Raw genomic sequence first — 11,617 nt, forward strand, 5'->3', positions numbered from 1 at the left:
GTGTTTTGTGCTCAATTTTGTTTACTGCTGTCCATAATATGATCCTTATTTATTAAGAATGGGAAAGACACAGTGCCCTATTTATCTGACAGTGGCATTGATTCGTATATACTATGCAAACATTCATTATAAAGCGACTGGTGCTGGTTTATTAAAACATTTTTTTTTTTTTCGAAAACCGATTTGTCATTCTTGACTCTCTTTGGTGAGAACATCTTCGTACGAAATTTGAATATGTGAGACAGTTGGCTAAATATAATATTTATTCCGAAAACAGCTGGTCTGTCAACAGACTGCGTCTATTTCATCGCTTTTTAATATCAGAGCAGTGGGACGGTACACAAGGTAGAATTAGTTTGACGACGCTAACATGTTCGGGCACGAAAAGTTGGCGACAAACAACCAGCGTCACGCCCCGCGGCGCGCGTCTAGAGCTATTGGGGGGAAATTCTTACGCGCGAATTTTGATTCTTCGTTTTTCGCGCATTCGGCCGCTCCGCGTATACCCGCAAAGTCCATTTCCTACACCTGCTGCTGTGCAGATTTGAATGTGGGAAAAGTCGAAAATCAGCACCATAGGAGGTTTTGAAACATAAATTGAACCGCGTACAGTTGTTAAACCAGTTAAAAAGAATTTTGAACAGACATTTAGATGAGAACCGTTTCTTTCCGGTGATTGTAGACTGTATAGTTACAGTTTTATCGGTAGATGCACAGTCAAAAAGCGGATTATCTGTCTGCTATGTGGCACTTGACAGATTTTTGTTTGTTCTAAAGTCAGATATAAAGTAGACTTAATCTGTAGCTTGTAGCTGTAGGCTCTGCTGATATAACTGCATATAAAAGCTGTTGATCTTTACAAAATCAAAATTGCTGTTAGGTTTGGGTTTATGAATTATTTCTTTACTTGAACTTTAAACATAGCCTTTCTTTTTGAAGTATTTAGGTTTTAAATATGGAGGCACTGAGTCCAGAGAAGGAAGGGAAAGGTTTAGATGCTGCCATCAAAAAAATCCAATCTGCTTTGATGGATGGAATTGACAAAGAAGAAACAGGTATTCATAAAATCTGTTTTATTGTTTACGTTTGGTTCTTTTTCTTGGATTATATGCCTCTTAAGTTTTTTCATAACACTGTAATTCAAAGAAAAAGTTATAAAATTGTTTGCATGAAAACAAATACAACTAAAACATACTTTAATGGTGTTTTATGCAATACATTGTTTTAGAGCTTTTTTATGTGTATGACAGATGACTGGAGTGATGAAATGGATGAATTAGATTCTACTAACTGCCCGCTTCCATTTTCAATCCAAGAAGAAAATGTTGACGATAGTGGGCTCCAATGCGAAGAAATAGTTATTTCTGCAAGTTTCAACTCGGAAAATGGACATGAATCACAATCAGATTTGAATATAATTGCCACGGTAACACCTACAAAATCAAACACTCATACCAAAGTCCAGACTGCAGCATTAACGCCAACTGCTAACTTAAAAGTACTCTTACATGCTGCAAGCCCCGAAATTCGCAACTATGAGCGAAGAAAAAAGCTGTTTTCAAGACCATGCAGCACTGAACAGGTGTGTTTTAGTTTATGCCTATCGCTAAATGAAAAATTTTGATTAAAGTTATTTATATATATATATATATATTAAAATATTTTGTTTGAATATCATATGATATGACCTATCAGCTATCACTTATATATATACTTTCAAAAACATGGGTAATAAATTTTCTAAGAAGTTACCTATAGATTGGTATCCATATGTTAATGTAAATAAATGAATGTAACTTGCTTTAGCCTCCCACCGGAAAACTGCAGTCTTATAAGTTATAACACGGGTGTTAAGTTTCACACACGGTGGATATATACTTTTTTTATGTCTTCTATAACTCAAAATTTAACCCATTAGTGACCACTGGGTTAGAGCAATTGCTATTCAAGTGTCTTACCCAAGGACACATAGGCCCACAATGGTAGCAGCGACGAGCCTTGAAGCCTTAACCCCTTGGCCAGTGTTAAAGGCAGGCGCGCTAACCAACTGCCACATCCCCAGATAGGCAGATATATAGTATAAAATTAAACTATGTGATGAAATTACATTTGTTACTTCATTATACCATTTGGTATATTATCTTCTGCTAGTTAGAAGCTGTTTAAAAAAACTTGGGGGCACTTATAATGTCACAACTATATTTCCATGTAGGACCAACCCCAACAGGCAGTTGAAACAGCAGATTGTTTCTCGGAACAAACAATGGAAATAGCCGAGGAATCTGAGGCTGAAGGTGCTTAGTTTACCTATGTTATAATTTTAATAATTTAATAGTAGAGCTAATATTTGCATTCACTTTGAAAGTCAAGTGCATGGTAAAGGTTTTAAAACTACTAAGTGACGTTTATGAATACCTTGTTGTAACTTGAATTTCCCTTTTCTATTTCGCCTATAAAAGTGATATATATACAAGTGCCAAGTTATCCTATTTTAACAATATATATATATATATATAATTTTATATATATATGTATATAAATTAGGATAACTTTGCACCAGTTAGAAATTTAGAATATGTTGGTGGTTGACAAATTTCTGCTGCGTTTATTATTGATTTATAAGCTACACTACAGTCGAGTTGGGTAGCACAAAACAACAATCACCAACTTTTGGCTTTTTCTTTCAGTAATGCATTAAACTCTTTTTTTATTTTTACTGATTTTAATCTTTTCTAGACTTAAATGAGAACCAGGCTCAAGATGCACCCAGAAGAATCTGCAAAACTTTTAAACGAAAAGAAAAATCACTGGGCCTACTCTGCCGTCGGTTTCTTCGACTTTTTCCAGAAAACCCAAAGGTAATATTGAAAAAGGACAATATCAAATGTTTTGTTTGTACGACATATATGAACACCTTTTAGTTTAACTACAATTGCAGCAACTACAATTTTATTTTTTACAGTTAGTTATATAACTTATATTTATATGTATTTGATTACTGGTAATTCACTCATTAACTAGGGTGGAGTAAATTGTCTTAAAAATCCCGTATTTTTAGGAGAGCATATCAATCTGCCTTGATGATGCAGCTGCCAAGTTATGTGTTGGGCGGCGTAGGATTTACGATATCATAAATGTTCTTGAGTCAATAAAAGTCGTGACGAGACTTGCAAAGAATAATTATACTTGGAGGGGAAGGAAAGGTCTCTCACAAACACTGTGTGCTCTCAGGGTAAGAATCAAGGGCATGACCTTTTTAATCAAAAAAAATACAGATTCTAAATTATTGGTTCGCAAAACTATTTCATAGTACTTCTTTGGTGTTTTAATGTCTTTGCAAATTAGTTGTGTTTTTAAGATAATATATAATCTTTAAATTTGGCCTCTGCCTCTGGATGCCCAACACTGATTTAATATAAAGTGTAAACTGGGGCAACATTTTTAAAAATCTTTATAAAACGTCAAAAAATGTAAAATATATGTATATATATATAATATATAAATATATATTTTTTACATTTATTTATTATAAACTTTGAAACTTATTTAACAAACTACAAATTTGTTTTGAAAATCAAAATTACTAGGCAAAAAAAGCAAAAACCTATAATTCCAGACCGAGTAAGAAATTTATTTTGCTGTGGCATTGTTTGGCATTTTATGACCTCTGCTTGTCCAGGCTTGCTGAACTGTATTGTAAACATAATTGTGAAACTACATTAGTGTGTGTCTTGGTACAGTTTAATCATTACAGCTTTCTAATTGTGCCAGGTTCCCTTATACTTCAGTTAAATTTGTATTTTTACCTGAATAAATTGATGTTCATTGTACATAAATGACAATAGCCTATACAACATACTCTTGCACAAGGCACTGGCTTTAATATATTATTATTTAATCTTATAGTTTATTCATGCGTTATTAAGTGTAATTCTGGATTACCATACTTTCTGTTTATCTGAAATCATGGAAAAATGATAAGAGCTGAGAGTGTCTTAATGCACAATGTGTATTCATACAAAACTCATGTCTCCTGTTGTTCATACTAGTCATTTAAACATCAAACAAAATATATCTATTTACACCTTAAACACGTTACATTTATTGTAATCAAAACATCATTATCCTCACAGAAAGAAGCAGAGGAATCTGGCAGTGCTGATTCAATTAGAGCAAGTATAAACGGATATCTGGTTTATAAAGTAAATATTGCAACGCAAAGGTAAGTTTTACTTTCTCATAGTTTTGTATAACAAGTGCAATTTAGTTTAGGTTGACAATTTAGTTTATTCTAAATAAAGTTTATATAATTACGGAATAAATATAAGTAACAAGTTACTTGTTACCATCTCTAAGTTGTGATGTGACAAACCTTATAATCTGGTAAGATCCATTTTAAAGAATCCATGGTGTAAGGGCAATTAATAGTCAACTCTTGTAATTTACAAGTAATGTGAAACATAGTAAGTTACCGAGTTGCTTGCCTCGCCTTATTACGACAAGGTCTTGCTAGGAGAAAAAACAAGTGCTCCTAGCAAGCTGTTCACTGTAATGGACGCACACACACGAGATAAACGTTATCTTACTCGTTTTAAGTGCGGTTGTCATAACGCCGAGAACATGTTTTTACCGTAACCTCAAATAAATAATTTTTGTAAAAAATATTTTATGAAAAAATCGATTCCTATAGTTGCAATACTTAATAAATTACTGAAATTCTCATTGAGGTGATGGCTGATGGTAATCTTTGTAATTTTAGTGTTTCATCAACTCCCCCTGAAAGAGACACAAGCGTGAAACGAAGAGACAAGTCACTTGGGATTCTTAGTCAGAAATTTGTCACCCTGTTTCTGGTTCAACCTGTAAGTTAAGTTCTCTCTGCTTAATTTGTTTCACTGTTAAAGCTTTAGCTTTACAGTGTGTATCAGGAATATTACAAATACAAAAGTTTGTATTGAAAATTTGAAATCATGGTTAAAATTTTAAATTTTAAGTTTTAATTTACCTTATCAGTATTGGACCATATTCTATCCTATGCAGTACCTAATTTGCACATACTCGTGTAATAGTATGTCAGTAGTTAGTATAAGGAGTGGGTAATATATAATATGCTATGATTTCCTAGAGCAGTGGGCGGGCATAACTTATAATTACCATTTACAAATTGTGTAACAATTGCCACACCTGTACTATACAGCTTCAGGCATTATTATTCTTATATTGTGCATTACTACAATACATGCAACTGATTCATGCTTGTTGTATGCAAAACCAAGGAATTTAAAATTCAGCATTATCTGTTCTACATGGTAGCAATCTGTTGGTAGCAGGCTTAAGTCTGACATGGCATATCCTGTCACATATGGTTTCCTGTCATACCGCATCTTGCAAAACAGCAATTTGCTATCAAATAACTAACTGACAATTTTATGTGAATAAAAAACTATGTGGTCTAGTTACTAAGTAATACAAAACCTTTTAGCACATACTAATAGTTAATGTATGTATGTCATTAGTTTATAGGCCATTAATCTGTACATGGCATAACTTATTCATTCCTGTTTTTTCCAGAATCAACTGGTTTCATTGGACATGGCTGCCAAAGTTTTAATAACAGATAGAAATCCACAAGACAATAAATATAAAAGTAAGTCTTGATCATTAGATTCATTACAACTCACAGAGCTACGCAACACAATCATATTTTATAATATGTTTTACTGATCTAAACTTATCACTTTTCAACATTGTATTTTTAATCAGCAAAAGTACGTCGGTTGTATGACATCGCAAACATACTCACCAGTCTACGATTAATCACAAAAGTTCAAAACCACGGAAGAAAACCTGCTTTCCGGTAAAGTTTGCACAATTTGTCTAATGGTTGTAGCAATTTTTATTTGGCTTTTATAATAAATCCTTTTTGCCTAGAATTTATGAAGTTTTGAAAACATAAATTGTTGGATATACCACTATTGTCGTATGTCTGTCTTGGCAAGACGCTTAATGGTTATTGCTGCCATCCAGTGGTCACATATGGATTCTAAATTATCGATATGCAGCAACTAAGCCACTAAAGCTTTGTATTATTATAAAGGCTGTTATTGCCCAACAACAAAAGGATAATTAAGCGATGTTTATTAAACTTCCAGATGGATTGGCCCCAAAGCTATCTGCACATCCACGAGTGCCGTGTCCCCGAAACATCGTCAGATCATTGTGATGTCGCCCGTCTCCAACCTCTGGTCCTCACCGAAGATGCAAGTCATCATGCAGGACAAGGATGAGGGAGATGGAGGACTTTTTGATCTGTGCCAGGTAAGATGATTATTTCTTCGGCCTTTTTACAACTTTATTTTAAAAAAAACATATTTTTATAAAACTTTTTTTATATAAATGTATATTATATATGAATAATGAATAATAAAATTAAGCTTTTTACAATAAATTTTGTTTAATTATAACACAATCTTGTTTATCCGTTTAGTTTTGATAAAAAAATTGGAATTTCTTGCCTTAGGTTGTAGAGCAAGAAAGAAAGGACCTTTGCCTTGAAACTCCAATTAAAGGAGGGGGATTCACCCTTAAAACCCCATTAAAAGGGGATCAATACAGGATTGTAACCCCCGTCAAACACACATCACAGAAATTAGCTATGTCAAGCTCAAATGACGACAGTGGCGTAAATTTGGACTCCTCATTCAATTGTAAGTAATAAGTATGGTGACATCTTAGGAGAAATAACTAAAGCACTGAAAGCAGATAATGAACTTTTATATATTCTAAGTCTCCAAAGGTGTTTTGAAATTATGCTTGTAATAATGTATAAAAGAAAATTAACAGAAAAAAACTATAGACAGCAGCTATATGTATAAACATATATATATAAGATTGATGATACTACTAGCGAAATATGTTTTTTGGTCAATTAAAGGGGCGTACCAACGAAAAAACAGTTTTGTATATGGATTGAGATGCCCAAATGTGATATTAAGGTACTGTACTACCAAAGTTTTCAGATTCACAGCAAAAGTTTTGTTTTAAAAAGTTTAAAAAAATATTATGCAAGCCTTTGTTTACCATGTAATCAATGAGCTCTTTATGTATTTTTTTCTGTTAAATGTTTGATCTTGTGTTTCCCAGCGGATGAGATTTTTCGACAAGAGTTAGAATCGCTCCGGCAGAGATTCCCCTCTCCAATGTCTCGTCTTCTTTCTGCATGTAATGTGGAGGAAGCACTCACAGAGCACAAAGAGAAAAAGAGAAAACTTGCTTTGAAAAGTGGTAAGAAAGGGAGTGATAGTATAGTTATAACAGTTTTCTTCATAGGCGGCATTTTTTTATTAATAAAACATAGGCAATAATAGTGAGACACACAATCCTGGGAGGCAAATATCACTGTATGGCCTACTGAATGGAGTTTTTACTGATTAACGCAATTGAGACAATTCAGCAGTTGACTTGCCTGCCCAGCCAAGTTTTTATAATTTTTTTTTTGTATTTTTTATTGATTTAAAACTTATTTTTCAGAATCATCCTCACATTCAATTACTGAACCGGTCACACCAACCAAAGTCAGTCTATCATACTTGAAACAACAACAGATAGCAATTTCGAAAACTGTGGACAGCGTGACCAACAGATCACAAATAAACTTGCGCAAACCATCAAAATTGGAGTCGCATGCTTTGAAATCAAGCACCAAAGTTTGCCAGACAGTTCAGCATAACATGGGAGTGAGCAAATCACTTTGCAGTGACCAGGCTTTGCGAAATATAAAGTGCTTAGTGCCCGTGTCAAAAGAAAACTTTGGTATGCAAAGGAACTCTGGGTCTTTGGTGCAGTGCATCAAAGTACTTCCTATGAAAACTCAACCTTTGAAGATTGTTATGAACCCTTCAAACAAAAGCCAGGAGAAAAGCCCCGAAATGTCTCGTAAAAGTTCCTCAAAAATGACAACAATACGTGTGATTGCACCTAGTAGCACCCACGAAAGACCAACGAACAATTTCGTAAAACTGGATCTTTCTAGTACGAACTTTAAGACTGTCACACCAAAAACCAAGCTCCCTAACTCTAATGAGAGGACAGGCTTCTGCCGACCTGTGCTGTGTAACGTAACAAGCTCAATTAACAACAGAGCCAAGCCTGCTCAGAAAATTTCAAAGGTTGTAACTAAGTTAGTGACACGATTGGAAGAGACTGCTGCAAAAAAAGCAAACATTTCACATGCCTCAACCAGCTTTGGGTTATCTACAATGCCACAAGTGCGATTTACTGACAGCAAGTTGCCTAGCAGTGGATTAGTAGCTTTGTCCAAAAAGGTAAAGTATAAACCAATGGTTATGCATGAACTTTAAATAGCAGTTTTGCAGTTATGAAAAAAAGTGTTGAAAAACTGAAAAAATAATATGAGGCCTAAATGTTTTAAATAATATAGATTTATAGAATTGCTGTAACACCTCTGAAATTTTAAAATTTTATATATATATTAATAAAAAAAATACTTTTATGTTCAGCAAAAAGTATATTTTTTCTAGTTTAGTTTTTTTTCTTATTCATCAATCATCATGTCTTCCTTATCTCTAAAGATCTCTGCATCCTTGGAAGTTCCTCCTCAACCAAAGAAGATGAGAGTCTCCTCCAGAAAGCTTAGGATGACAGATGAAAATGAGGATCCTGAAGTGAAACATCTTCTGGGATGGAAATCCCCCCCTCACCCAATCAAAGTAAAATATAATTAATGTTGTTTTTAACTCACTGTTCATACTTTGATCCACTTTAAAAACCACTTTTTAAAGGTACAAGTAAGTTAGCAACTTTTCCATTTCCCAAAAATGTACACTCGTCATTCGTATAACATTATATTACTATATTTATATTGTAGCTCATGTTCATGTAACATTTAGTATTACTTATGTAATATATTAACCATCACATAAGTTACACGACTATAATAATTAATTAGCACAAACATTAAGTTTTTGAAAAACCTTCAATAGCGAAAACCTAAAACTACTTTGTATCCATTCTACTTTTAAATGTCATGACTAGACAGTAGAAAAGTGTATCATATCACCAAGTCCAACTTTAAACATATTTCTTGCATAAAAACAATTATTTTTTAAGTAACCCAACTTATTATTGCAGCCCATACCAAAACAACTGTGCCTTGACACCAATCAATCAAAAATTCTGCAAGAAAACAATGTAACTCTTGCACCCACAGTAAAAACTACTGAAATTCCATCTGCAGAAAACTGTTCCACAAATTTAAACTTATCATTTGGGAAAATGCAATCAGAAGATACTCTGCTGCAACCTATTTCAATAAATAACAGGTATTGTATAAGAAACTACTTTGGTATTGATACGGATACCTTTTACATATATATCTTAAATTATGCGAAAAGTATTTTTGATACATTTGCATATTGCCACAAAGTTACAAGAGCTACAGTTTTAACAAGTAGTTCCTTTTACATGTTTTCAGGATAGAACAGTCTACATACATCCAGTTAGAACACAGTATAGACAGTTTCTCTTCCCTTGTGTCATCTAAAGCTTTTCAGATTTCCAACTACAATACTCCAAAGGCAGAGTCAAGCACAGTACAGTAACTAGTTGAACATATTATACCAACATTTTTAAGTTACTGTTTATGAAAAGCTACCACAAATGTGTGTTGTTTTCAGTTGCACAGATATATAAATGAACGATGGTAACTTGATTTGTCCTTGCTAGTGGAAAAATGACAGCCGTTATAACACTTATGTTCCGTTTTACACACCTTGTGCCTGATTAAAGTTATCCTATGTGTAACTTGTTGGTGATTGTTATTATGTGTGGCTGACAACTCTTACAGCCCTCAGTGAATCTTAAATGGGCATACCAACTAAAATCAAAGTTTGTGTATTGATAGATATGCTCAAATGTGATCTTAAGGTACCATCAAAGTTTCAAAATACAAAACAGCTTGTAAAAAAAAGGGGTTTTAAAACCACAAATTTAACCGCTGGAGTAAAAAAAAATACTAAAAAAAAATTATTTTTTAATTTGGTATAATGAATGCTTCTTCTTTAAAACTATATAAAAAAATTGTAAAACATAGACTTTATAATTTTTTAATTTTTAATTAAACATGCTACATAATATGCTATCTCTGCAATTTCTTCCCTATTAAATAATTTTTAATTGTTTTTTATATTAAAATGTTCGATATGTCTCACTGGTACCTGATGTACCATGTTTTTTTTATAAAAAAGTCAGTGTTTCGTGTTGAACATTCGGTTTGAAAAATTGTCAACATAATCTGGTATGTAGAAAGGTTCAATCAAAAAATTAAAAATAATAAGGTTTACATTTTTATTATGTATTTACAAAGAAGAAGCATTCATTATACCAATTCCAGAATTAAGTTTCACTTTTCTTCATTAGTTTAGAAACTAAAAACAGTCAAAGTCCAGTTTCTTTTTTTTTTCTTATAGGAAATCTCATGCATTATCAAAACAGCCGAATTAGTTTTACTCCACCGTTTTTTACGCGATTTTTCCAAAAGCCGTATTATTTTAGGAAGGTTTGTTGGTACCTTTAGGTCGACTTTGGGCATCTCCATCCATATGCAAATTTTCATTTTTCGATTATATGCCCCTTTAAGTTGAAGCAATTGTTCTTGCTTAAGGACACATGCCTACAGAAGTAGTCGGGATGAGCCTTGAACCCGTTACTTCTGGGTTAAAGACAGTCGCGCTAACCACTGTGCTAAGGAGCCTGACATACATGAATATATTAAGGTGTTACTCCAAAACTGCTGTCTGTTTAACAATTACTTTTTCCATATCAGTGCCAATAAAGGGTTTGGGTTCAATGCTTGATGCTGTTACCAACTATATTGCTGGTGACCTAGTGTGTGTGTTTTTTGACAGTGTTGTCTACTATGGAATATAACGTACAATAAATAGAAACCTGTACTAGAATAACTGACCTTTCTCCAACGCACTAAGTTGAATTTAGGTTTCATTCATTCTTAAACAGATATATACAGTGCACTATATATATTTTAGAATTTTTATAAGCTTTGTTTTAATTTTCAGGTTTGCATCTTAGAAGCTTACCAATCTTAAACAGCGTTTCTGTGCGGGTTGTCCTAATTCAACCAATATATATAAAAATATATCTGTGTACATAGCCTGAGCATTGTAATTGTTATAAATAAGGTTCCAGAAAATTTACGAACTTTTTTTTCCTTTTTCTTTGCATGTATATTTGGTGTTTGTTTGTATAAATTCCCCATTTTTTATTCTAGGTAATTTATTTCTTTTTTTTAAATTGTTAAGATGTAAAAAATGAATCAAAAATTACCTCCTAAAATACCAATACCGAAAAGTTTTTTTCTTTTTATATGCTAGCGTGGTAGTATTTTGTGGTATAATCTTTCAGTGTGTGCTTAGCTACATTAATTAGCTATAAATTTGAACTACAGAGCCATATTTTTAAATTCAGTTAAATAAACTTGTTAAGTTTTTTGAGCTGTGTTTTTATATGAAATTTCACTTTTATTGATTTTTTGAATCGTCAAATTTTGGGAGCTGCTTAATACAAATAGACGTCATAATTA

The 11,617-nt window shown here is 33.0% G+C and overlaps 1 protein-coding gene across 2 annotated transcripts; it reads left to right on the top strand.

Annotated features, from left to right (window-relative positions):
- Positions 1-802: 802 nt before the first annotated feature.
- Positions 803-11,617, top strand: LOC149724977 (uncharacterized). Of its 2 annotated transcripts, XM_089891856.1 has the most exons (17): positions 803-1,055; positions 1,251-1,582; positions 2,213-2,294; positions 2,737-2,858; positions 3,059-3,232; positions 4,134-4,222; positions 4,760-4,862; positions 5,572-5,647; positions 5,764-5,857; positions 6,153-6,318; positions 6,521-6,707; positions 7,144-7,284; positions 7,531-8,324; positions 8,592-8,729; positions 9,151-9,341; positions 9,494-9,616; positions 11,094-11,617. In XM_089891856.1, the coding sequence occupies exons 1-17, from the start codon at positions 956-958 to the stop codon at positions 11,104-11,106; spliced, it is 2,925 nt and encodes a 974-aa protein (XP_089747982.1). In that variant the 5' UTR covers positions 803-955; the 3' UTR covers positions 11,107-11,617. The 2 variants fall into 2 exon arrangements, with proteins under 2 accessions (XP_089747982.1, XP_089747983.1); XM_089891857.1 differs by lacking the exon at positions 9,494-9,616.

The sequence above is a fragment of the Ciona robusta genome, chromosome 14 (genome assembly GCF_009617815.1).
Source record: "Ciona robusta chromosome 14, ASM961781v2".
Taxonomy (NCBI): domain Eukaryota; kingdom Metazoa; phylum Chordata; class Ascidiacea; order Phlebobranchia; family Cionidae; genus Ciona; species Ciona robusta.

Coding starts and splice junctions, on each gene's coding strand:
- LOC149724977 (XM_089891856.1), top strand. CDS start 956: ATGGAGGCACTGAGTCCAGAGAAGGAAGGGAAAGGTTTAGATGCTGCC. Junction 6,708..7,143: donor TTTGGACTCCTCATTCAATT/GTAAGTAATAAG, acceptor TGTGTTTCCCAG/CGGATGAGATTTTTCGACAA. Junction 8,325..8,591: donor TAGTAGCTTTGTCCAAAAAG/GTAAAGTATAAA, acceptor TTATCTCTAAAG/ATCTCTGCATCCTTGGAAGT.